The sequence below is a fragment of the Balaenoptera acutorostrata genome, chromosome 9, assembly GCF_949987535.1.
Source record: "Balaenoptera acutorostrata chromosome 9, mBalAcu1.1, whole genome shotgun sequence".
NCBI classification, from domain to species: Eukaryota; Metazoa; Chordata; class Mammalia; order Artiodactyla; family Balaenopteridae; genus Balaenoptera; species Balaenoptera acutorostrata.
The window spans coordinates 56,481,173-56,506,981 of record NC_080072.1 but is presented as its reverse complement, the minus strand read 5'-3'; the positions used below and the strand labels follow the sequence as shown (position 1 = coordinate 56,506,981).

General features: G+C 58.1%; 2 protein-coding genes across 5 annotated transcripts in view; both read right to left on the bottom strand.

Moving 5' to 3' along the window:
• Positions 1-25,809, bottom strand: part of CAPN5 (calpain 5) — a 56,152-nt gene that overhangs the window by 18,851 nt on the left and 11,492 nt on the right. For all 4 annotated transcript variants that reach the window (XM_057553636.1, XM_007187573.2, XM_057553637.1 and 1 more), the window contains 2 exons: positions 17,463-17,689; positions 10,059-10,190 (listed from right to left, as the gene is read on the bottom strand). In XM_057553636.1, coding sequence (XP_057409619.1) covers positions 10,059-10,190; positions 17,463-17,627 — 297 coding nt within the window. In that variant the 5' untranslated portion in view covers positions 17,628-17,689. The remainder of the gene's footprint in view (positions 1-10,058; positions 10,191-17,462; positions 17,690-25,809) is intronic.
• Positions 3,654-4,286, bottom strand: OMP (olfactory marker protein). Its single transcript, XM_007187572.2, has one exon. It carries the CDS (start codon positions 4,284-4,286, stop codon positions 3,795-3,797), a length of 492 nt encoding a protein of 163 aa, XP_007187634.2. The 3' UTR covers positions 3,654-3,794.

The window sequence follows — 25,809 nt, the reverse complement described above, 5'->3', positions numbered from 1 at the left end:
GGCAGTTGTTGAGGTGGAGGGATGGGTCCAAGAGCTCACTAGGCTGTCTCTCTCCTCTCGCGTGACTACAGTTGAAAAGCCCCATCGCCAAGGACACCAGCTCCCTGGCCCGGCATTCAAAGCCCTGGGGGCAGCTCTCAGCTTCACCCCTGAACACTGCCTCCCTCAGGCCCTATAGGAATCTACACCCCGTGATGCCTCAGGCCACCTCAGCTTGGCACGGGTGGCTCCCTCTGCCGGCCTCAGCCCAGTCCCCGTCCCTCTGGGGCCAGCTGAGCAGCAGCTTGCAGGGTCCTCCTGACCCCACCCTCCCCTTGGGCACCCTTTGGCAGCCCCTCCCCCAAGCTCCTGCTTAAATCCCCACCGCCCGGCACAGGGCCAGGGCCAGCTCCACAGCTGGCTGAGTCTTTCTCGGAGGAAAATCCCCAAATGCCGGCCGCAGCGAGGGCCTGGACAGCTGGTGAGCTTGTACACACTACTGGTGTGAAAGGAAAATAAAAATGGAGTCAGTTTTACTAAGACAGCACTCTGAAATGGAGCTGGGAGGCCACTGAGAAACTGTGACTTCTGCACGTCATCGCCTGCATGGAATCTGAACTTTGACCACTTCTTCTCTTAATGCAGCCATCCAGAACGTTTGCCCAGTGTTCCAGAAACTCAAGATATTTATTGGATCCTTACCCTAAAATAACTCTTGACAGCCTTAAGGACAAATAGTTCCTTTAACGACCTTATGGCTTTTGCCTTTACAAGCCCCTGACCTTCTCTTTCCTGGAACCCTCTTTTGGTTCTACCTGAATCTGTGTCTCCCCAGTTGCAATTCCTAAGACCTGCAAATAAAGCCCCTTGTTCTCTGTGGCCTCGATACTGATCGTTGTTTGATGCTGGACACCAATTTACCAACCTCGGTGTGTGGCTGGGACTTAAGCTTCGACTAGGCCACCTCTCGGAGCCTCAGTGTCCCCGCATCTACCTACCCTCCCTCCAAGGCTGTTGTGAGAACGAAGGTGGAGAACGGCCTTGGATGTACTGCATCAACTGTGGAGGGCTGTGCACACGAGAGGTCATCCCTGCTGGTGTGTGGCGTACATGGTGTGTGCAAACCTCAGGGGGACCTGGTCAACCTCCCTCCCAAGAGGAGAAAGGAAAACCTTAACAACAGTCCACTGTGCATCGGCCCTTCCCATCCCAGGGGGCCAGGGTCATGGGGTCGAAGGTCCACAGACCCAGAGCTTGATCCACATGCACCCCGTCGCCGGCCCCCCCACACCCTCTGTGACTTGGGGCCGGCAGCCTCCTCCCCGGGCCTCTGTTGTCACCGTCCACAAATTGAGTGAGGGTCGGGGTCAGGTGGGGCACTAAGGTGACGTGGTGACATGGGTCTTCTCTGGTCAGTGGGGCAGGGCTGCAAGGGGCTTCACAGAACTAGGCTGTTCCCTTTAGAAAGTCTGAGGCTGGGAGAGGGTCAGGGGCTGCCTGAGGACATACAGCATGTTAGTGAAATCCGGGCACAGGCCTGATCCCACCCCACCCCTCAGCCACTCCCCTGTCCCGTCTGCCTCCTGCCCGGCCCCCCTGCAAGGGAGGGAGACTCCAGATTGAGCACGGCTTGGTGGGTCCCCACCATCCCCTGTGGGCCCCAACTGTCTCCCCGAGGCCTCAGCATGGCTTTCTCCATGCCCCCCATACAGAGGCTGGTCTGGGGGCCACTGGAGAAAAAACTGTCAGGGCTGTTGGTGCCTGGCTGGGTGTCAGGGGACCTGGTTTTAAACCCCATGCTGATGTCTGACCTTGGGCCAGTCACCGCCTGCTCTGGGCTCCTGAAAGCGGCAGGAGGTGGGGGCAGGGGTGTGGAGGGGGCCCAGGGAGGGGTGGCTCCTGGGGACAGAAGGCATACTACGAGGCAGGGACACACAGGCTTTACCGGGGACATGCAGTGAGCACGGCAGAGGCACTCACACGCCTGCACAGAGCAGACGTGCTGGGGCGGGGATACAAGCAGTCTGCACCAAGAGGGTCCCCAGAGCTGGAGGGAGGGGTCAAGCAGAGAGGCAGAAGGACAGGGCCATCCACAGGGGTCTAGCCTCCAGGCTCCCCCGGAGTCAGGAGAGAAGCAGGCAGGAATCCAAGCACGTCCCGGAATAGACACCCGAGCTTCAAGTTAGAAAGGACCATCGCTCACACCACAGCCAAATCTCCCACTGAAGAATCGACTCCAATTGCTTCTGCTTGCCTGCCTCCAAAGTGGGGGCCTGCCCTCCCGGCAGCCCTGGCCACTAGGGTTGGCTCTGACCCTCCATCTCTCAGTGCCTCTCTTCCCAGGGCCCTGCAGCACCCCGACGGCTCTGCTTCACGAGGGAAATGTCATGAGCACGTCCTTGACAAAAAACAGGGCTGACCTGGAGACACGGTGTTGGGGGCGCTTCCTGAGGTGCCCTTGGCTGCTGCCAGGCCTCAGAGGAGCTCACTGGGCCTGTGCAGCGTGAAGGGGGCTTGGGGGTTGGAACTGAATCTGCTGGCAATTGTGCCTCAGTTTCCCTCTTTGTTTGGCGAGTGGGTTGTGCACTGTGACCTCTGAGGCCAGTGTCCCGCCGTCACACCACGCTGCCACCTCCAGCCCACTTCTGACCATCATCCATCACATCTCCCCTCCAAGGCTGCCCCCGATTCCTATCCCTCAACCCCACCAAAGATGCCACACCAGGATGCCACACCTGCCTTCTCCGACCAGTTAGCCAGGAAAAGCCTGACATCCCAGGAGGGGACACCTCAGGCCCCAGAGATGTTACTGTCTCCAGCTCCAGGGCTCTGGACCCCCTCTATCCAGCTTCCCCCAGGCAGACGGAAACCTGTTTACTACACTGTTCCCCACTTCACTGCATGAACCTCAAAGTCTCCCGGCTCAGGAGCCTCCCCTCCCCAAGGTCATCCTGATCAAGCCCCTGCTAAGGGCCACCAGGGAACCAGCTAGGCAATTCAGACTTATTCACAGGGCAGGTATAGGATACAACCATATGAATATAGCATGCTCTCTCTCAATACATATGTATATGTATAGACAGATACATCTCTATGCAACGTTTTTTAGATTTCCCCCTTCACTTCTCCCCTCCTGAAGTCATTCCCAGAAGAGCAAGAGCTGGCCTGCACAGCCTCCAGCGTGCCAGCCGCTCCCCACTGCCCAAATCAGCCCTCACAGCAACCCTGCCCAATGTCTTAAGAGCCCTGAGGTGTCGTGGGCCCACACAAGGTGCCCGGATCAGCAGGCTGAGTGTTCAGGTCCAGACACGGACACTGGGAAGGGGCGTCGTGGCCAGGAGGGCAGCAAATGCCTGTGTGCCAGGCTCTCCAAGGAGGCTGCTTTGTCGTCTCTGGGCCCCTGTCTCCGGAGGAAGCCCAATGGCTGGTTCTTTAGAGTTGTCTCTCTCGGTCTGTGTCTGTCTCTGTCTTGGTCTCTCAGTCTCTCTCCCAACAATGGCGCAGAGAGAAGGCAATCTCCCGTGGCCTCTCCATCTTCCCACACCAGCCCCGACCAGGTCTCCGTGGTCCACGGCAGAAGCAGCGGCAGCCAGGTCAGCTTCTAGACTACGGAGCCCTTGCGCCTTCCTTCCGTAAGCAGGAGCGCCAGCACCAGGGAAAGGAGAGAAGGAAGGACGCAGGCTCAGGGGTCCTGGCCAAGCCAAGTACAGGCCAGCAGCTAGAAAAATGTCCCCAAACACACACACGGGGGAAAGGGGTATGGGCAGGGGTCAGGCAGCTGGGCGAAAGGAGAGGGTAGCAGCGGGCAGCTGCCATCAGAGCCGGCTAAAGACCACGGAGGCCTTGAGGTTGGCAGGCTCGACGCCCTCGCTGAAGGTGATGAGGAAGTACATGACCTTGCGGATCTTGGCCAGCTCGGACAGGCGCTCCCCAAACTCCAGGGCGTCGGCCTCATTCCAATCCATGGCTTCCGAGTCCTCCTTGCGCCAGAAGATGGCAGCGGGGTCCAGCAGCTGCCGCGTCATGAGGTTGGTGAGGTCGGGCGTCCAGATCTGGGAGGTGCCCGTGATGGTGACCTTGCCCGGCTTGTCCAGCACGACGTCCCAGCGCTCAAACTGCAGCCTCTGCTGCTGGATGAAGTCGATGCGGTACACGGACTCGGCCGGCTGCAGCAGCTTCTCGCCATCCTGGCGCTTCCTCCCGCGCCGCTTCAGACTCTCCACGCGCAGCCGCATCTGCTTGGTCAGGTCCTCGTCCAGGACCAGGGGCATGTCGAGCTGGGTCGGCTTCGGCTCGTCCTCCGCCATGGCCCCCTTGCTGCTGCCGCCTCCACCGTCCAGGAGCCGAGTGGACTGGGACCTCACGGCCAAGGCGAGAGGCCACCAAAGAGGAGCCCCGCCTCCCCCTTTCGCCCCCTTCTCGTCCCGCCCCTCTTTGCCACTGGCTCTTCCCAGCCCCACCCCGTCCTCAAAATGGGGTGTGCAGGAGGACGGGCGTCCCCGCAAGCCTCCTTCTCTACTCCTCGCAGAAGCGGTGATGGAGGCACTACAGGCAGGCAGGAGGGTGGCAGGCTCCTCAGGGACCAGCTGCTGTGGCAACCACGCTGGCTACCACGGATGGGCTGAGAGCCGGCTTGCTGTGAAGAGGGAGCACTGCTTACAGGCAGTAAGAGGGCAGGAGGCGGGGGGCAAGCGCTCACTGGAAACACATCAGGAGAGGCTGAAGACCCCCTGGCAGGAGTGTGGGAAATAAGGCCCAGAGGGGCCCACCGATTTGAGATTTGAAGTCACCTAAGCCAAACCTTGGCGCTCTCCTTGACTCAGCCTCACCTGCACCCCTCCAGGCCCGATCGGCAAGGCCTGTGGATTAACCCTAGAAACACGCCTCCCCAACCCCACTGCTAGGACCCCGGCCCAGCCACCATCATCTCTCACCTAGACCCATGTTCTCAAACTTCAGGGAGCATCAAAACCAGCTGCAAGACTTAAAACTCAGTTTGCTGGGCCCCACCCCAGAGTTTCTGATTTAATCGGTCTCGGATGAGGCCTGAGAACTTGCATTTCTAACAACCTCCCAGGAGATGCTGATGGTCCAAGAGCTGTGTTTTGAGAATCACTGACCTGGATGATTCTTGCCTGCTGGCCCCGCCTCAACCCTGCACCACATGGCAACCACATGCCCAGGAAGCTCTTCTACTAAAATCCCACCACTTATTACCCCTGTATCGAGCCTCAGTTTCCCCCAGGAGACTTGAGGCCATGGAAGAATCTGACAAACGTCTGTATCCCCAGTGCCTGAAGGGGAACCAGGAGCTCAGCTGTTATACGTGGGCAAATGGAAGAAGTGTGAGTGTAACTGGGGGTGGGGGTGAGGGAGAGGGGAAGCTGCCATGACACTGCCACACACAGAAAAGAGGACAGAAGCACAGGCCAAAGTGTAATAACTGAAAACAACCTGAAGGGTCTAGTGGACCACAGGCACAGTCAATTGCTAGATGGAAGCTAAGTAAGTCAGTGAGGTCTTGGGCTACACAAACAGCAAGAGGGTCACCAAAGGGGACCACACACCCGATCCCGTTAAGACAACACCTCAAGCCCTTGGGTCAGTTCTGGGGGCTGCTGGCAGCAATTCGCCGATGGTATTCGAGAAAACCATAGAGCAAATGTTAAACTGCTCGTCCCTCACAGAACCTTTTACTTTGCAGCTGGAGCAGCAGAGGAGAGGGAAACAACGTGTCTGAGGAGTGACTGTTCGGGGAGCTTCTCTCTCCTTCATAAGGAGGAGCTATTTCCTTCGCAGCAGTAAATTTGGCTTTTTATTTGTACATTTGCTTAGTTTTTGTCTGTGATGTCTCCCCACCGAGAGGGCAGGGGCTGTGGCTGTCTGGTTCATCACTCTAGTCACCACCTAGAACAGGGCTGCCGCACAGGAGGCCCTCAGAAATCCTGAATGAACGAATGACACTGACAAGAGAAGAGCTGATGTGATGGATCACGGGGCCTAAGGACAAGAACAAGAGGAAGATGGGCACGTGGGGAGAGAGTACACGGGCACTGACCGAAGTCAAAAGGTGGTTTAGAGACAACTGTGCGTGGGGCACAGGAAGGAGGGAGATGGCTGGACGGTGAGGGTGATGGAACAGCAGAACCAAGCACTGGGCCAGGGTGACGAGGGCAGGGTGTCAGCCACACAGGCACAGTAACCCCTGGGATGTGGCAGTACTTGGGGTGGGAAAGGCTAGGAAATTGGAGGTGTTGAGCCCTTGGTGCCTGGGTGCCAGGGTAGCTGGTTGGCAGGGGATGGCAGTAAGGTGGGCTGCTGGTGGGGGCCAGTGCGGGGGGGAGTGGGGGACAAAATGGCATGAGCCTGCAGGGGTCTATAAGGGGAGGGTGTGGTCTGGAGGCATCCCTGAAGGGAGAGAATGCCGCCACCTCTCGGGGCCTGCAGGACATGGTGGGAGGTGTCCAGCTTCTACCAATGAGGATTCAGAGGCCGCAGGACCCTGGGGGAGGGCCTGGTCTCGGCCTGGGCAGAGGGTTACCGACCGGCAGGAGGAGGCTGAAGGTGGAAGTTGTTACCAGGGCTGGGGCCTCACAGACAGGCAGGGCAGGAGGGAGGGAGCCATGGGGACCAAGGACGGCCAGAGGGGAAGGAAGGGCAGGCGGGAGGCTGCGGGTGGGGCTGGCCCACTGCTTCCCACAAGCCTCTGCTCGGCCACCAGATGCCTTGGGAGGCCCCACCAAAGGCTGGACATAGGAGTGAATAGAGAAGAGAAAAAGCAAGGTCCAGACTTGCATCCGTGACTGCAAAAATGTGATCATAACAAATGAACAAGCCCCTCTTTAACCCCAAATGGAAAAAAGACTAGAAGGAAATGTAGAAAACCCTCAACACTGGCTGTTTCCAGGTACTTTTTAAAATCACCTGGCCCCAGTACCTAGAATGGTGCTGGGGCATAGCTGGTGCTCAATTATCGTGTGGTGAATGAACTGCTATATGCTAAAGGGCGGGGATTGCTCATATAACACGGGCAGAAGTGGGATGGGAAACGTTTTTAAGTGGAACTAAAAGATTGCCAGGCCCTGCCACCAGGTGCCTCCTAGGCCCTGGCCCAGGATGCCCACCCCCCAAAACTCACTCTCAGACACTCGGGCACCCCACTGGGTTTCTGCTCTCCCCCCACCGGGGGCATGGCTGTCTCCTCCTGGGCCCGGGTACCCCGTGACTCAGAGCAGGGCTCAGGCCTGCCCTCGCACCTGGGGCCACGCCAAGCTCTAGGGGAGGTGAACTCACCTGGCTTGGGCCAGGCCAGGCTAACAGCAAATGTTCCACCCCACTGTCACATCCTGACTTCTGGTCCACAAAACCTGGTCACCTGAAGTCCACTGCCCTGCCCTCAGGGAGTGCACAGTCAAGTTGGGGAGACCATAATGCCCCCATCAGGGATCCCATAGGACGGGGAGGCCTGCTTCCTAGAAGTGTCCGGCAGAAGAGAGGAATAGGTGGGAGGCCAGAGGAGGGGCGGAGAGGGATTTAGATTGCTGCTAAATGCCATGGGCTTGCCCCGCACCCCTACCCCGTGGGCTCCTTTAATCCTCCCACCACCATGGGGACTGGAAAAGTCAGGTTTACACAGAGGCCAAGAGAAGAAACGTGACCTGACCAAGGTCATACGACTAGCGAGAAACCCAGCCAGAATTAAACCCAGGACCGGCTGGCTTCAAATCCCGTGCCTGTCGGCCCCAGGCCGTGTCAAGTACTAGAGGTAAAGGGGTGGCTTCCTGGAGGAGGGGGCGTGTGTGTCGGGGGCGTGACGTGCCTGCATCTGAGGCTCAGCATCCCCAGAGCGTGAGGTGGGTGGAGGGAGCAGGGGTGCAGCTCAGGCTGAGCGCCCCCCGTTCCATGGAGAAAACAGGGTGGGGCAGGGGAGGCCCCGCAGGGCAACAGGCCCAGCAAGTGAGGGGTGACAACAAACAGGGCCCAGTCAGCAGGGACAGGAGGGGAGGTAAGGCACAGTAATGAGCTCCCCGGGGCCTCGTGCCTCCCGCCGGGACACAGGGTCCGTCACCACAGCAGCACCAGAAGGCAGAGTGCAATTAGCCCAGAGCAGCCTGCCTCGCCCAACCTCCCAGATACCTAAGCTCCTGGAGATCTGCCCCTGAAGCCTCCAGACAAGCCAGGCTGGGTGCCCTAACACCCTGCAGGAGGAACCTTGGGCCCAGAGACAAACACAGGCCTGCCCATGGTCACACAGCATCAACGGCAAGCCTCTTGCCTGCGGGTCCGGGGCCCCTTCTTCCACTTGCTAGGTGGAGAGCTGTCCCAGGGGTCGGGCCCAGGGCAGGGCACACAGTAAGCTGAGGCTCATCTCTACCAATGACTAGCCAGCCCGTTCCCCAGGAGGGGACACAGAGGGCCAGGCCCCGGCCCCACTGCAGGCCCCAGGAGGCCTGGGGCTGCTGGCCAGTCGCTGGGGAGGAACTCTGTTCTCAAAACTTTCTTGAGCCCTCTCTGTGCCGGGCTCCTGCTGGGCTCAGCAGGAAGATATAGACCAGCTTTGTCTGTGAGCTCGAGAGGGGTGATCACAGATAAACAGGCAATTACAGGGCAGGGTGGGAGGTGTAGGGCCAGCCCCACAGGGTTCCCATGTGCCACCTCCAGCCCCAGACGGAGCCCTGACCGGGGCACCTTGTTCTGGGCTCAGAGAAGGGGGTTGGAGCCTGGAGGCAGGAGGGTGAGGACAGCTGTACACCCAAAGAACAGCGCCAGACCCCGAGCCTCTGTGGGCCATGAGGCTCTCCAAGGCCCTCCCAGCTTGGACGCCCCATGACCACCCACGTCTACGGATCTCAGCAGTGGCCTCTGCCGAGGGCCCTACAGCACAGAGCTTCCCGTATCCCACAGGACCACCGGGGCCAGGCCGCAGGGATGCCCACTTGGGGGTGGCTTTGAGAGGTCACACCCCTGTTCAGAAGACATGACGACAGGACACCTACCACAGTCCCACTCTCGGCGAAGGGCACAGCTCCCTCTGATGGCTGAGGGTTGCCTCAGAGGACGAGAACAAACTCGTCTGCCCCTTGAGCCCTGCTTGCCCAGGAACACCCATTATGTTCCATGAACCTTAACGATCACAACACTGGTCACTGCAGCGCTGCACTGCACAAGGCCCTTTAAGCACAGTACCTTGTTCCATCCTCACAGCTCCCCGAGAGGGAGCTAATCTGATATCCCAACTTTCTGGATGAGTAACCTGAGGCTAATTACAAAGCTATGAAACGGCGAGGCTGGGACTCGCACCTGAGCCTATGAGACTCGGATGCCCGGTGCTCTTAAGCCCTGCCGCTAGTCCCTGCAGAAAGAGCAGAAAGGGCAGGGATGAGAAAGAGGCAATGACTTGTATTTGCTGGCGTGAGAACCCAGGATGCAGTCCCCATCAGTTACTCTTTAGAAACCACAACTCCAGCCTCCCTGCTTCCCCAAGGAGGGAGCTCTGAGTGTTGGACTTGAGGGCTGCACCGCCAAATGCTGCCACAAGAGGGCGAAGTGTCAGGACCGGAGCCCATTCTTTCCAACTTAAAACCCTGTGGTTCTGGTCCAGAATATCAGCTGCTTGGAACCATGAATCATGAAACAGGATTGTCTGGATCACTCCAGCTGTTCAGAGTGAGAAGAGTGAGGCCCAGAGAAGGACAAGGGCTGGCCAAGTCGCACAGCAGATACTGGCAGGGGTCTCCTGAGCCGCAGTTAGTGGTGTCTCCACACTGCGCATGGTTTAGGCAGCCTCCACATTTCATAGGTGCATATTCTGCACAGTGGGCCCCCAACAGTCAAGAGCGGACGCATCAGAACTGGGAGCTGTGCAGATTCCCAGCACCTGTCCCTGAGCTGGCAGGGGCAGGGAAGGTGATTCTGATGCTCAGTCAGTACTGGGGAGCCCTGGCATCACCCCGCCCCATCCCCACACAGGCTGTTATAACGTCTCACCTGCTCACTCAGGCTGCACCTCCCCCATCTGATGGGGAGGGCGCCAGGCTGAGTTAAGTCTCCCCAGCACCCCTGCCTGACCCAGGCCTCACCTTTTGCCACAGTGACTCGCGGGAAGCGAGGGACGAGCAGGCCGCCACAAACCAGCAGTTGCCCACCTGGCCCTGGTGCAGGTCGTGGGAGCTGATGCCATCCACAAAGAGGCGGGGGTCCTCACAGATGTCCTGCGGAGAAGCCGAGAGGAGACCTCACTGTCTGCGTGGAGATTCGCCCGCCTCCCCTTGCCAACTGGGGCCCTGGGTCAGTTTCTCCAAATCCAGCTTCCCCCAGAGCTGCCCAGAAAGCCCTTCTCCCCTCCCCTGGCTGAAGAACTCTGCTCTTCTGCCAAAGTTTGGATGATGAGCAAATACTGTGGAAGGACTTCGAGGGGCTGGACCCGGGCCACCACTGTCCTCCTGCCCTCTGTGGTCTTCCCTGACCAGCAAGGGCTCAGTGTCCATCATCCTCCAGCACCAGAAGCCCTGAGAGGCCCATCCCAGCCAGCTCTCAGGGGCCCACAGTCACAAAGTGGGGTGAGGTGCAGGGCAGAAACACATCAAAATTGCACATGACAAGTGCAAAGGACTGGGGAGAAGCGAGGAGACAACCATCCCAGAACCCATGTGGGCACATCCTCGGGCTGTCTCATCTGACCCTCACCCCACCCGAGCAGTGTGGCATTTTTATTCCATTTTATGGATGAGGAATGAAGGTTCAGAGAGAGGCAGTGATTTTCAAGGACACACAGCAAGCAAATGCCGAGCAGAGCCGAGCAGACACCCCCAGAGCTCCCCGAGTGCCCACCCCAGTCCCCTCCTCCTCACCCATCAGCATCTTCACTCTACAGAGCTGAGAGCGAGTGACTGCTCTCCAAGGGAGGTGACAACACGGGGTGGGGGACATAAACACTGAGACATGCTTTCCTTCCAGCTGGCACCGTGATCTATCCTCACCATGGTCCTGAGAGGTGGGCATTGTGCTCATTTCACAGATGAAGAAACTGAGGCCCAGAGAGGTTGAACAACATACCCCAGCCACACAGCAGGGGCCTGCCTCCACTTCAGCTGGTGCTCCTGAACCAGTTCAATCACAACAGAGCTACTGAGGTGCTACCGGAGGCAGCCAGCAGAGGGCAGCAGAGTCAGGAAGACAGAGTTCAAATCCCCGCTCCCTGGCTTCCCTGGTGGCGCAGTGGTTGGGAATCCGCCTGCCAATGCAGGGCACATGGGTTCAAGGCCCTGGTCCGGGAGAATCCCACGTGCCACAGAGCAACTGGGCCCGTGTGTTGCAACTACTGAGCCTGCACTCTAGAGCCCGTGAGCCACAAGTACTGAAGCCCGCCCGCCTGGAGTCCGTGCTCCACAACAAGAGAGGCCACCGCAATAGGCCCGCTCACCTCAACGAAAGAAAGCCCACACGTAGCAACAAAGACCCAACGCATCCAAAAATAAATTAATTAATTTAAAAAAAAATTCCTGCTCCCCATTTACCGGCTGTGCAACTTTGGGCCCGTGGCTCAACCTCTCTGAGCCTCCATTTCCTCCCCTGTGCAAAGGAAGTAGATTATTATGCTTGCAGGGCTGTGTAAGGACTCCACAGAACATGCAGGCAGAGCACTTGGCAGGGGAAAACGGGGCAAAGGGCCATCAGGTCTCACTAAGGTGTTCAGGACTCCTGCTGCCACCTCTGCCTGGGAAAACCAGAGTTTGGGAGGGCCAGATTGAGGGCTGTAACTCCCCTGAGGGCATGAGCACTCCAGATGGGATTTCAGGGTGACCCAGGGCCAAGCTGCAAGGGGCTCCCCCAGAGTACAGGCTGCGGGATGCCACAGGTCTGAGTAACACTGCCCCAGGTCATGGAAACCCAGTGAGGCTGGTAACCCAGTGAGCTCTCAGGAAGCAGTGGCTTTGCCTCCCACCCAGCTGCCCTCCTTATCTTATCTCCCAGGCCCAGCTCAGAACTCTGAGCCAGAGGGAGCCATGACTTAGCATCTGCCTCCCTGGGGCCCGGAAAGGCAGGCAGGACAAGGGTGGAGGGGGGCTTCGTACCTGGAGGACCCCAGCCACATCCCCACCATGGGAAAAGAGACAGCTACTGCCTGGCATCAGAGGAAGTGACTTCCGAGGCACCCCTCCCCCTTGTGGGCCCTGCACAGAGACAGGACCACCCATTACACAGAGGAGGATGCCGAGGCCCGGGATGGGGCAGTGACGCCTAGGGTCATGAGGCAAGTGGATGGATGAGACAGAGCCTAGCCCCCAGAATAGAGCTCTCCTCCCCACTAAGCGGCACTGCCAGGGCAGCCTGGGGGCAGGTCCAGCCACCCTAGCCTGCCCCAGACACTTCTCTGGCCCCTGGGAGAGACTGAGCTCAGGGCTCAGCCAGGCTCGGCACTACCCTGACTCCCTGTGATAGGGCAGAGACCTGGGGCAAATCTGCCGGCCTGGGAGGGAGCGGAGAGGAGGAGGTGGTCTGGGTGTGTTCCCACTGCCAGGAGAGGCGCGGGTTTGCCAGCTCAAGGTAGAGAAATGACTTGAGGTTGGCGGCACCTGGGGTTGGCCCTGGAGTCCAGCGGCCACCTTGGGACACCCTGAATGGAACAATCAGAAACTGCTTGCAATGACTGGGCACCTGCTGCGTGCCCAGCTGTGCAGAACAACCCTGTGAGACACGTACGGTTAGCATCCCCATTTTATAGATGAGGAAACCAAGGCACAGAGAGGTTAAGTCATTTGCACAGGGCCACAGAGGAAGAGGTGAACTGAGATTCCAATTCAGACAGCTCCAGAGCCTCCAGCTGGGCCAGGACTTATGAGTGACAAAACTACCATCCCTTCTCCATCCCCTGCACCTGTCCTTAGCCCAGCTTGGGGGACTTGCTATATGGCAATGAGACCAAGGGGTCAGGGGCAGCACAGACCTTCACCTTTGTTACCATAGGGCCCAGCTTCTCAAGACCAGTGTTTGTCCTTCCACCTTTCCTGGGCCATTGGCTAAGCACAGAGTGCAGAGCCAGTCAGAAAATTCCCAGCCCACAGGCAGAGCCCTTGAGGAGGAGAAGCCTGAGTGTAACCCTCCATGTGAGCACAGCTGTAACAGCAGGAACCCAGGGAGAGATCAGAGGAGGCTGCCTGGAGGTGGTGATGCCAGCAGAGCAGGCATGGAGAGGGCTGATGGGCAGGGAGGCTCCAGAGGGGAATGGAGACTCCAAATTCCCCCCTAAGATGGGATCCAGCCACAGCCTCAAGACCGATGCCACCTCTGACGCCATCCTTCCCGGGGGCCCCAGCCAGCTGTGCTCCCTCCCAACGCTGCCCTCCCTGAAGTTCACCTTTGGGTCTCCCCCACCAGCCTGAAAGCTCCAGGGCAGGGCCCAGGTCTGGCTCTGCCCACCTCCGGTGTCAGGAACAGGACTTGGCAGGTTCTGCTGCGGGCAGGAGCCCTGGGAGGAAGCGACAGCAGAGTGGCCTGCAGGACAGGGCTGGCCAGGCACCTGCTGGGAGCCCGGGGCCAGGCCACCCCCAGGGCTGGGGTGACCACTCCTCCGGTCAACGTACGTCTCTGTGGGGCACAGCCTCCTGCTCCTGTGGTCTCCTCTCACCTCTCGGCCCCTTCCAGCCTGCCAGACCAGCTCCACCAGACATAGGTCACAGCCCGTAACCATCTCCTCCCTGAACCAGAACTTCAGGTTTCCAGGCCCGGTGCAGAAACAGGAAGGCAGCTAGTCAACGGATCCAGGGCGCCTTCAGCCCCTCCGCTCTCCCCACTTCTCCTCATCCATCCACCTTCACCCCAGTCACCTCCCTTCCGGAAGCTAAGATCACAGCAGGAATCGATTAGAACGGGGAAACTGAGGCCCAGGAAGGAAACAGGACCTCTGCCTTGGACCGAAAACAGGGCAGTGTTCTCAGGGTTACAGCCTGTGCCCCACCCCCTCTGCAACAGACTTGCCTCCCCAGCCCATGCTCCCCGCCCCATCCTCCCATCCTTCACGGCCACCCGAGCATATGCCAGGGAGGGGATCATTCCTGGGCAGGGCAGAGGCCCAGGTGGCTGGACTTGACGCAAACTGCCTGCTTCGCGGCCTAAAGGGGCCGAATGCTCAGCACAGCCAAGGAGTGGGGCCTTCTCCAGGTGCTGGTGTCAGCATGAGCCCCAGACATGGGGCCGGGGACCACCAGGCCACCTTGCGAGAATTCTGGGAGGTTCCAAAACTGACGTCTGTTTGTGGGATCCCTATTTGTTCCCTTCTTGGTTCCACCAAAGGACCTGCAAGCTTATCATCCCCAGAGATGGGACAAGGCAGAGTGCAGCAAGGGGGGACGTGGGGTGGAGCGGTACGCAGGGATGAGAAGCGGCGGTACTAAGGCCCTGGGCCTGACAGAGGAGGAAGCCTCCCATCCACCCATCCCCTTGGGATTCCCCCTGAGTCACAGGCCTTCTCCTCCAGTCTCTTATCTCCCTGGCCAGGAGCCTAAGGGAGGCCAGCAGATGTTTACTGAATGGAAAAAAACAAAGAAACACTGGATCTGGGAGGAGGAGGGTGTGGGCCGAGGCAGGTGCCCTGGGTGGGACTGAAGTGGACCAGAGAGTCCAAGAGATGGGACTTCCGGGCAGGGCTGGCTCTGGGTCCCCAACACAAGGCTGGCAGGAGCAGGTGGTGAGAGCAGACAGTTTGTCACCTGCCCCCTGTGTGTCGAACAGCACAGATACCTCAAGTCACTTCAACCTCCAGAAACCAGGAGCAGCAAGAACTATTCTCCCCATTCACAGATGAGGTAACTGAGGCCCGGGGAGGGGAAATGACTTGTTCAAGGTCACACCTCCTGCAAGGTAGGGCCAAGGCCATCTGGCTCAAAAGCCAGCCTCCTCATTCCATTTTGGGAGAAAGAAGAGGGAGGCTGGCAGGCAGGGAGGCTGGCTGAGGAGATCCCCCAAGAGCAGAGAGGCCACAACTAATGTCAAGAGAAGGAGCTGGGGGTGGGGTGGGAGTGAAGACGGGCTTCCCCTGGGCCTTCGAGAAAGTTGGCTTCTTGCTCTATTTGTAAACAGTCAGGTCACAGGACCCAGGAAATGGGGCTCCACAGAAACACGGCTGCCTCGGGCCATGCTCCACCTCACTGGCCAAGGGCCGAGCAGCTGGGAGTTAATGGTCACCCCACTGGGCCGGCTCCACCCCACCAGCCTGAGGCAAGTGAGCCTGACTTCCTGCTCCACCAACCCCACATCCCGCATCCTGTCGGTGGAGCAGGGCCTGCCCGCCATCCCACCCTGCCACCACCTACAGCCCCACTGACAAAGGGCCGTCCATCACACACACCCCAGTCCAAACCGCCTCACCCCGTCATCCCACACCACTCAGCAGTGCCTGGTCCTGGACTGCCTCCCAACCCAGAACTGGCCCCACTGCCGCCCCTGGGCCCCGGGGCTCAGTCGTCTCCCTCTCAACGCCAACCACCACAAGCTGCCTGTCACTGGTCTCCACATCCAAGGCAGGGGCAGCTCCGCTCCTCCTCTTTATGTGTCTAGGAATGACTAGGCACCAAGCCCAGTGAGAAAGGCAGCGAAGGAGAGTGCGCCGTGGCAGGACTCCTGAACTGGCAGGCAAAGGGCCCAGAGAGGGCAGGTGACTCCAGCAGGGTCACACAGCAGGGGGATGCTGAGCCCAGCGGGCCTGGCATTTCCTCCTCTCACTGCAGCAAGCCCAACCGTCCCCAGCCATGCCTTGCCAGCCTCCTTCCAGAGTCACAGGATCTAAAATGTCTGAGTGATGGCCACAGGGCAGCAAAAGGTCAGGAGGGGAGCAGCGAGGGGGTGGAGTGAGAGGAGGGCAGAGAGCTCAAGCACCCAAGGGCTCACAAAGGCCTATTGAGGCCGGCCTCCTTCTCCACCCACCAAACAAAGGAGAGGGAGGAAGGCATGGGGGTTGGGGGTGCACCAAGGGGCAGGAGTCTAAGGCCAGGCCGGGGAGGCGGCTGGGAGTTCGGAGAACCAAGGCAGCTCAGCTCATGGGGCTGAGGTCCCCAGGGGGCACCAAGGACCCCCCTATCTGGGACCGGGGAGGTGGGCCAGGGCGGGCAGGAGCCCTGGGAGGAAGGGACAGCCCAGTGGCCTGCAGGACCAGTGCAGGCCACTCTGCTGTGCCCCGCTGGGCGATCAGGGCACGTGCTTGCCCCTCTTGGACTCAGTTTCCCTACGTCTCAAGTACCCCAGTCCAAGAACATCGGATTTTGTGCACTGGAAGGGACTTGAGAGCCTGGCCTGTGAGAGGAACATGAAAACTGAATTTCACTTTCCCAAAATGTCCAGGGGGGCTGGAAGGCACTTTGTAAAGTGCAAATCTTCCCCCGTCACACGCTGCTGAGAGCCTGGCCTAAGATTCCCGCTGCCTCAGAGCACAGCTGCCCGGGCCCAGCCCTGCCGACCCCAGGGCCCCTGGGCTTCCTCTCCCCTTACTTCACCCCACACACCCCACGCTCCTGCCACGTCCCAAATAAGGCTGAGGTTTCAAGCTCGTGTCTTTCTCACACCCCACGCTCTCACCCCTCAACTCTGAGATGCCCCTCTGAGTACTGGAGGGGGGTCTTCCCCGCCCCAGGCACCTCGGTCCAGCACCGTCTCCTGTACTGAAGTCCCTCCGGTGTGACCAACTCTCAGTGCCACCAGCACAGCCGTGGAGACTGGAGAGGGGGCCTGGGGCACTGGCCTTCAGCAGCCTCTCCATCACCCAGGCCCCCGGGGCACCCGCTCTCACACTCAGGAATCGGGGTTAAAGAGAATGAGATCATGCCATGAGGCCAGAAGCTTCTGTTCAACACATTCCAGCCTCAGCGACCAAGGCTGGGACAGGGGGAGCCATCAGACAGATGCTCCATAATTCACAGATCCCAACAATAATGGTGACAGCTGGCTTATGGGTGCCAGGCTTGGTGCCAGACGTTCATGCTTCATCTCTTTTAATGCTCACAACAACTCTATGCGGTACTATTATTTTTTACTATTACTATTATTACTGATTAACCATCGTAACAAATACCTTCCATGTACAGCAAATGACTATTTCAAAATCACTGTGACAATAATCAGCAGAGTAAATTCCTTCCACTTGAATGTCACTCTACACTGCACTAAAAAAAAAGGCACATACGCATCACCTCATTTGTATCCCAAAAACGACCCTGGGACGAGGGTGGCAGAACAGAGGTCCCCACTTTCCTCATAAGGAAGCTGAGGCCCAGAGAGGTCCTGGCTGGGCAGTGGTGGCCACGGACCTGGGGGCCGTTCTCCTGGCTCCCCATCCAGGTGAAATCCCACTGCAGGCGGGCCCAGCATCAGCCGCTCCACTTGCTCGGTTGCCTGGGGCCTCAGAGCGACCCCTCCCAGTCACCCACTGTACCCCGCAGACTGGGTGGGTCTGGGCTTGCCCACCTCAGCACCAGTTCGGACCGGACACTGACCTTGGGGCGCTTCCACCTAACAGCGGGCCCTGGGGTGCCCGTATAATACAGTGAGTCGTCGGTGGCAGGGAAGGTCGGGTCCTCAAAGAGCACCTTCCTGCGCAGACAGGTCCGTTTCAGGGCCGAGTAGTTCTGGTCCCCGTAGGGCTTCACACAGGAGAACATGGTGGCCGCTGACCCGGGAGGGGAGGCCGAGACAAGGCAGCAGAGGGCAGCTCCTGGGGCACCTGGGAGGACAGAAAATCAGAAGAGCATCACTTCCTGAGGACTGGAGGCTCCGAGGGATACGCTGAGTGAGGTGGTCCCCGAGTGCTCCCTCCCCACAGCCCTGGGAAGCGGGCATCCTCATCCCCATTGTACAGGCCAGGAACTGAGGCTCAGAGAGGGGGAGAGACCTGCCCAAGGTCACACAGCCGGTATGCACAGAGCAGGGAGAGGAACTGACTAACTACACAGCCTGAACTTCCTCATTTCTGATGCTCAGAGGTGACGCCAGGCCCGCGGGCCAACAGGGCACAACCACGATGGCACTCAGGGCCACCTGGCAGCACCCAGGACCTCCCTTCCTTTGTTCCACCAGCCTCCCTAGAGCTCCCGGACAGAATCAGACCAGTGGTGACCCAGCAGCTCCCTGGCTGGTGTCACACCCACAGGAAAGCGGCAGCACCGTCTCCAAGTTTCCCTCTTCCGGAGCCTCACGCCTTAGCCTAGAGCCGCAAGATCATCTCTGTCCTGTGTGGAAAACCCTGGGCCCTGTAGGCCCCTCCAGCCTTCAGTCACATCCATTCTCGCCTCCTCCTTCCAGCACTCTGCCTTCTCCACCGCACTTCCGGAATAAATGCCTCCAGTTCTGTAGGGAGCGCTCTCCTTCATGCTGGTGACCTAACCTCCCCCAGGGACTCCCAGCCCCACCCTGTGACCTTCCAATCTCCAAAGCCAGACTCTCCCACACGGCCTCCCAGGCCTTGCAGCGTCTCACACTCCCGGACAGTCGGTCTCCTCTTCCTGGGCCTCCGGGGCATCTAGCGCTGGTCCAGACCCATCTCCCCCTCTGACCTCCCCTCCCCCTCAGGGGGTCCCCTGGATGATGACCCCCACATCCCTGTGTTCAGCCTGGACCCCTCTTCTAGGCTTCCAACTGGCCCATCTCCTGTGAGGGCCAAATTCCGCAGCAGAGTCTGGACTTGAATCCACACGCAGCCCCGGCACACGAAGGTGCTGTGTCTATCAGCATCCTCCCTTCAGCCCCCGCGGTCCAGCACCCCGAACCTTGTAGCCATGTGCTGACCAAATGCAAGAGACCCAGACTGGACTGACTCAGGAAAGGGCAAGACACAGGCCCCAACTTCCCAGCCTAGCTGAGGGAAACTGAGGCAAGGTAGGCCAGCTTCTAGGACAAACATGAGTTTGTGAGCAAACTGATACGGTGTCAGTCCCAGCTGTACCACTCACCTGCTGTGTGGCCCTGAACAAGTTACTCAACCTCTCTGATTCCCTATTTTCTCATCTCCACGATGGGAACAATGTTGCTTCAGTAACTGGAAGATGCCAGTAAAATTAACCAGAGGCTGCGGAGACTGCTTAGCAGGCCACAGGGAAGAGGAAGAACAGAAGTAGAAAAGCCCCTCTCATTCCCAAGAGAGAACCTCCGTGTCGCTGGCACCTGCTGTGTTCAAACCACCTGGCTAGAGGTTGGCGTTTAGGATTTGCTGGGTAGGCCTTTCATGATTGCCATTTTTCAGAAAAGAGAACTGAGGCTCAGTGAGGGGAGGCAACTTGCCCAAGTTCCATGGCAGAGTCTGGACTTGAACACACATCCTCTGACTTTGGAGCCTCCATCTTGGCCTGGTGACCCCAGAGCGTGGGCAGGGCTCAACCCACACACACCCTGGCTGAGCCAGCCCCACAGGACAGGAAAGATGAGGGGATTCAGTGGAGGGGAGAACCAGGAAAGGAAGGAGGTGAGAATGGAGGGGCGAGGGTGGAACACGGACAGACAGAAGGGAGAGCAGGGCTGATGGTCCCTGCCTGCCGAGGGTCTGAGGGCTGGCTTGTCCTCTGCTCTGGACCCACAGCCACTTCATCTTCTGCCAATACATCATACAGGGCCCACCTGTCCCACTGCTGTGTGACCTCAGGCCAACCCCCTGAACCTCTCTGGCCATCCCTCTACCCGGGAAGGCCAATAACCCTGCCCCTTCCCACCCACCCTCCCAGCGTCGGAGGCCTGAGGGAAAGAGAAGGGGGAGCCTGGAGAGGCCCCTGGGCTCTGGCACACAGCCACCAGGAGCGCCATGAACACCACAGTTTCCTGAAAGGCCTGTTCAGGAAGCAATTTAAGCTGCAAGAATTAGATCAAAGAAGCTGAAAGCAGGAGCCCAGAAATCAGCTCTAGCAATTCCAGCGTTCAGAGCCCAGAACCCAAGGAGGAGGAGCGAGCTGGCCAAGGTCACAGAGCCAGGCCGGTGGAGAATGAGGGCTCTGGCCACCCTCCAGGCCACGCAGCGGCCAACGCTGCTGGGAAGGTTTGCTCCTAGGACAGAAGGGAGGAGCGAACAGAAAGGGGAAAGCTTGGCTCGGCCCAGGTCCAGAACAGGGACCAGGCCTGGCTGGTTGAGGGTCTGACCCAGTTCAGCCATCTCTCCAGCCTCACCCCAGCCCGCCAGGCTGATCCTGGCCTACTTATGCCAGGCTCTCTGGCCCTGGCCTTTGCACAGGCTGCACCTCATACCAACTGTCCTCCTGCACCCTCGATCTGCCCCAAGGTCACCTCCCACACCATCCACTGAGTCAACACACCCAAAGGGTCAGAGTCACCAGCCTCTGAGCTTTGCTCTCTCCCTGTAGTTCCAGGCATAACCACTGACAGCTACAGATAAACCAGCAATCAGGAAAGCCAGCTTCTAAACCCTGGCCTCTTCTCCCTGGGTCTGAGCTTGGGGCTGGGGCACGTCCTGTCTTCAGGACACTGAAGTTTGAGCCAGGCACTAACAGGACAGCCTGAGCCTCCCAGCTGCCCCCCAGGCTGCCCTCTTCCCTCTGCCCCTGCCAATCTCCCTACCCCCCGCCATTCTCCACGCTGGGCCTAGGTTCCAGTGCTACGAGCTCCTTGCAGTCCACTCAGGGCATCTGCCCACACTGTTCCATCCACACATGCACACCTAGAGAATTCTGGTCACATTTCAAGACTCAGCCCAAGTACCTCCCACCTGCGCGACATTGTTCCTCCCCCTACCTCCACAGTCCTGGAACCCCTGTGACAGCGCCCGTTACATTGTACCCCACCTGCATGTGACTTGTCTGTCTCCCCAGCCTACACCCCTCCAGGACAGAGCCCATGTCCAGCTCCTCTCTGTATCCCTAGTGTCCAACATTGGGGAGCAGGGGTGGATTCAGTGAATTTGGGTTGAATGAGCCAACACAGATGATGCATGAGGAATTCCTTCACTGATGGGAAAAACAGGTTCAAAGAGTGGCCAGGACTCCCCAGGGGGATCAGCTTTCCATGTCAGAGCTGCACCAGCTCTCAGGTCTCCTGAAGGCCAGGGCTCGCCCCTTCCCACTAGATCAGGCCTCTCTCTCTCTCTCTCTCTCTCTCTCTCTCTCTCTCTCTCTCACCCCTCCTCCCCTCCAGCTCCTGATGTTGTCCGTGGAAGATGCGGCAAAAGCCCTGGAGCTCTCTGCTGTGGCCCAGCCCTTCTCTAGCTCCTGACGGTGACTTGGCTTTAGTTTCGCAATGTCCCCCTAAGCTGTGAGACCTGGACAGGCCATGTCACCTCTCTGGTCTGCATGGTCCTTGTGTGGAAGGAAGAGATAATGTGCCAGGGCCTCTGGGAGGATCAAATGAGACACGGCCACATGGAACAGCACTTTGCATACTTTAATGCACTGTGTCCCTGGGGGATGTCAGCACGGATGTCTGGGTCACATCTACAATGTGCCTCCCCTGCCAGGAGGGTTACAACAATTCAGGGTTCCTGTCCCCAAGGAACTTCATGGTCTAGTGCAGCCAACAGACACAAGGCAGCATGGAATATGCATCATTCCAGCAAGAGGGAGGGACACAAAGAAGCCTTCGCAAAGGCCTGGACCCAGAAGTCAGCTGTGCTTTAGGAGAGAAAGGCCACTCCAGGCAGAGAGAATAGCTCAAGCAAAGGCTCAGAGGCAGGAAAGCACAAGTTGATTCAGACCCAGCCTGGCACAGTGGGATTCCATAGACTGAGCATGGGGGCACTGACCCGGGTCAGAACAAGGGCATGGGAGCACCCACCAGGGAGCTCAGGGAACCCAGTCTTCCAGCAGGTCAGTCAGACCTGAGTTTGAATCCCAGCTGTGCGGCTTAGCGCTGTGTGTCCTTGGGTAATTTACTAACCCCTCTGAACTGCTATCAGCCCTTCCTGGTTCCAGCCTCTAAGGTGGCATCTGCCCCGGGGCCTGGCCCATAGGAGCTCTATCTATCCTCACCTTGGGAACAGTGTGTACCTCCTTCCGGGAGGGTGTGCCCTGATCTGCTGTCCCTGGACCTGCTGGAGGTGGCAGGGACAGGCCAGGGGTGCATGGGCAGAGTAAGGGCTCATCTTGCAGCAGGCCACATGGAGCCAGCTACAGCGGGGGCAGATACTACTGAGCCTTCCTGGACAGTTCAGCCACCGCAGCCAGGGGGAAACAGGAGACAGTTTCAGTCCCATTTTTTAGATGAGAACATAAAAGGAACGTGTACAAAACCTGCAGCCTATTAGCTGGACCTCAAGCCTCCAGCCTCCTCATCACACCAGGGCTTCCCAAAGCAGCCCCCAGGTTAGTATTGTGATCATTTTAGGGGTCGCTCTAAGTTGCTTTACGTGGCAGTAAGTAAGTCAGTAAGAAAGTTATTCCCCATCCACTTCACTCTCAAGGAGAACTCAGTTCGGTCCAGCAAGTCTTGAAACCCTCACGGTCCTTGCTCATCTGCTTAACAAAGGGAGAGCCAGCCCCAGGCTCAGAGCAACAGCACCTGCCCGCAACTGAATGGATTTTTCTGTTGTTTTAATTTAGTTTTAAGATTCTTTCAGGGCTTCCCTGGTGGTGCAGTGGTTGAGAATCCACCTGCCAATGCAGGGGACACGGGTTCGAGCCCTGGTCTGGGAAGATCCCACATGCCGCGGAGCAACTGGGCCCGTGAGCCACAGCTACTGAGCCTGCGCGTCCGGAGCCTGTGCTCCCCAACAAGAGAGGCCATGATAGTGAGAGGCCTGCACACCACGATGAAGAGCGGCCCCCGCTTGCTGCAACTAGAGAAAGCCCTCGCACAGAAACGAAGACCCAACACAGCCAAAAATAAATAAATTAATTGATTAATTAAAAAAAAAAAGATTCTTTCAGTTACCTTGTACTTAGAGAGTAATACTGACTTTCCATTTAGAGTAAATGCACAGTTTCCTTTAAAAAATATCAAGGAAGAAGGAAAGTGATTTCAAGAAATCTGTTAAGTTCCCGGTGGTGCAGGCGGGAACTGCAGCATTTCATCACGCCTAGAGGGCAGGGTGCCGCCCAGGAAGGAGCCAAGACTGCGTTCCAGAACTGTGTGGCAGGGGAAAGTCACCTTACCTCTCTGAGCCTTGGGGCTTCCTCTAAGAGGTGGGATCGCAGAGCCAGCACTCAGAGGGCCAAGAACAGCCAAGGCCATTTGAAAAAGAGCAGCTGGAGGACCCACACTCACAGGTGACAAGACCTTTCCCAAAGCTCTAGTAACTGACACAGTGTGGGGCTGGCATAGGGTAGACAACCAGACTAACGGAACAGACCAGAAAGCCCTCCAAGACAAGGACACCTGATTTGGACAAAAGGCAACACCTCAGCGCATTAGGGAAAGGATGGTCTTTTCAAAGCATGGTGCTCAGCTGACTAGCTATCCGTGTGGGAAAAGCTTCATCTTGACCCTGACCACACACCACGCTCAAAAGCAATTCCACATAGACTGCGAATCTAACCGAAAGGTAAAACAGTAAAGCTTTCTGAAGAAAATATTAGAAAAAGAGCATATCCAAATGGCCAATAGATGGAAGGAAAGTGCTGGACTTCACTAATCATCAAAGAAATGCAAATTAAAAGCACAATGAGAAACCACTACGCCCTGACCGGAATGGCTGCAGGGAAAAACACCACACACACACACTCTCTCTCCCAAGTCCAGCTCTTTCACGTTGGTGGTGGGAGTGTCAACTGATACAACCACTTTGCAAAACCATCTGACCACATCAATTAAAGCTGAACAAATGCATACTCATTACTCATTCAGTAATTCTACTCCTAAGTATATACTGAACAGAAACACGTGCACATGTTCACCAAAAAACAAGTACAAGAATGTTTAGTGTAGTAGTATTTGTTATAGATAAAAATTAGAAACAACCCAAAATGTCCATCACCAGAAGAAAGGATGAATATGGTGTTTAATGGAATATTATACAGCAATGAAAATGGACAAATTATTGCTGCATGCAACTCGTGGATGGCTCTCTTGAGCACAACAGTAAACAAGAGAAGCAATACTTCGATTCCACTGATGTAAAACTGAAAAGCAGATATAAGCCATCTATGGTGAGTTGAAGGCAGGATGGTGGCTGCCTTTGGGGGTAGTGACTGGAAGGGGTAGGAGGGGGGCTTCTGGGGTTCCAGTAACACTGCTCCTTGATCTGGGTGGTGGCCGCATGGATAGGGTCACAGAGCTATGTATCTATGACTTACGCATTGTTCTGTAGGTCAGTTGTGCTTTAATAAAATCTTAAACAGAAAGAGCCTGTGCAGGGGCCCTGGGAAGAAGGGCTAGCTGAATCTAGTGACCCTGATCCCACCAGTTTTGGGGACATTACATACCCGTAGGGTCCTGCCTGGCACCCAGGGTGGGAAGACCCAGGGGGTGTGGAGCAGGGAAGAAGCCCGGGCTGGGTCACAGCACTAGTCCGGGCTTGGCCTTTTTCATGCACAGGCTGTGACCTCCTGCGAGGCGCCTCCTCCGTCTCTCAGGACACCTGTGGCTTTGACCCTTGAGGTGCTCAAGTCCAAGAGAGAATCCCACAAGGTCGGGGTGGCAGCCCCACACCCCACTGGGCACACACCTCCAAAGCTTCCTCTCTGAGGAGGGGGTACCAACCAGCCAGGCCCCATCCTCAGGAGATGTTCTCAGTCCTGAGGCAGGCAGGGCGCTCAGGGAAAGGAACTGAGCTGAGGCAGAGTGGCAGTGCGGGTGCGGGAGGAGACCATAGGCAAGGCTGCCCAGGATCCCAGCCAGAGGTCCCGGAAGGCCAGGCGCAGGGATCGGGCTTCATCCTGAGGTGATGGAGAGCGGGAAGGGTGCTGAGCAGGGGAGGGACTTGAGATCCACCTGGCTGCCACATGGAGAATGCACTGGAAAAGGACACGACCAGGGCAGAAAAACCAGAAGGCAGGCCAGAGAGCCTGTGTGCCCATGTGTGAACGCAGAGCTGGGTGGGAGGCAGACCCAACTCTACTTGGGGACCAGCCAGTTGTGGGAGTGAAAGGAGAGTGCAGGAGGCCTGCTGCGGGTCCCTCCTCTGTGCCCCAGTTCCCACACCCCACAGCGGGTGCCCATGGCGCAGCATGGCCCGGCAGAGTGGGTGTCATCCAGGGCCAGCCGAAGGAGCCAAGGATGCCCGACAGACAAAGCCCCCCGACCCCGGCCCCACTCCCTCAACCTCCCACCACATCCCACTCCAAGCAACAGAGCCCCCCCTCCCCTATGCCACATGACCAGGGAAGGGCTGAACAGCCGCAGCTTATAATTCAGGGAACGGTCAATTCTGACGTGCTCATCTTCTCTGGCACCCCTCTGGGCTGGTCCTGAGCTGACAGGAGGGGGTCAGATCCTCACGGCAGTCCCAGGGCGGAGAGGCACAGGGTGACAGGCACAGACCAAGAACTAAGCCAGACACACTGTGGTCAGTGGTCCCAGAAGCGATGCATGTTGCAGGTGGGGCAATAGGGGCAGGAAGAATGGTGGTGTCTCTTCAAGATGGAACTGGACAGGGCAGGGATGGAAGGCTAGGCGGGAATCTGCAGGGCGAGCGCGCAGGCAGGATGCACTCCAGGTGGAGGGAAGGCGGAGAGCATCAGGTAACAGCCGGAAGGCCAGGGTGCAGAGCTTTGAGTGGGGAAAGCTGGCAGGACCGGCTTTGCAAGACTGGGATGCCAGCTTAGGGAAGTGGGCTCTCACTGAGGGCAGGGGGCAGCCGAGGTGGGGGGTGGAGGGGTGAGACCGAGGGTCAGGTGCTGAAGTAGTAACGCGGGCCAGGGAGAGCCTCAGCCAGAGCCAGGGCAGGGAAGGCCAGAGGCCAGGGAGGGGGCCTGG

Excerpts from the sequence above, each read along its gene's own strand:
- OMP (XM_007187572.2), bottom strand. The coding sequence starts at position 4,286 with ATGGCGGAGGACGAGCCGAAGCCGACCCAGCTCGACATGCCCCTGGTC.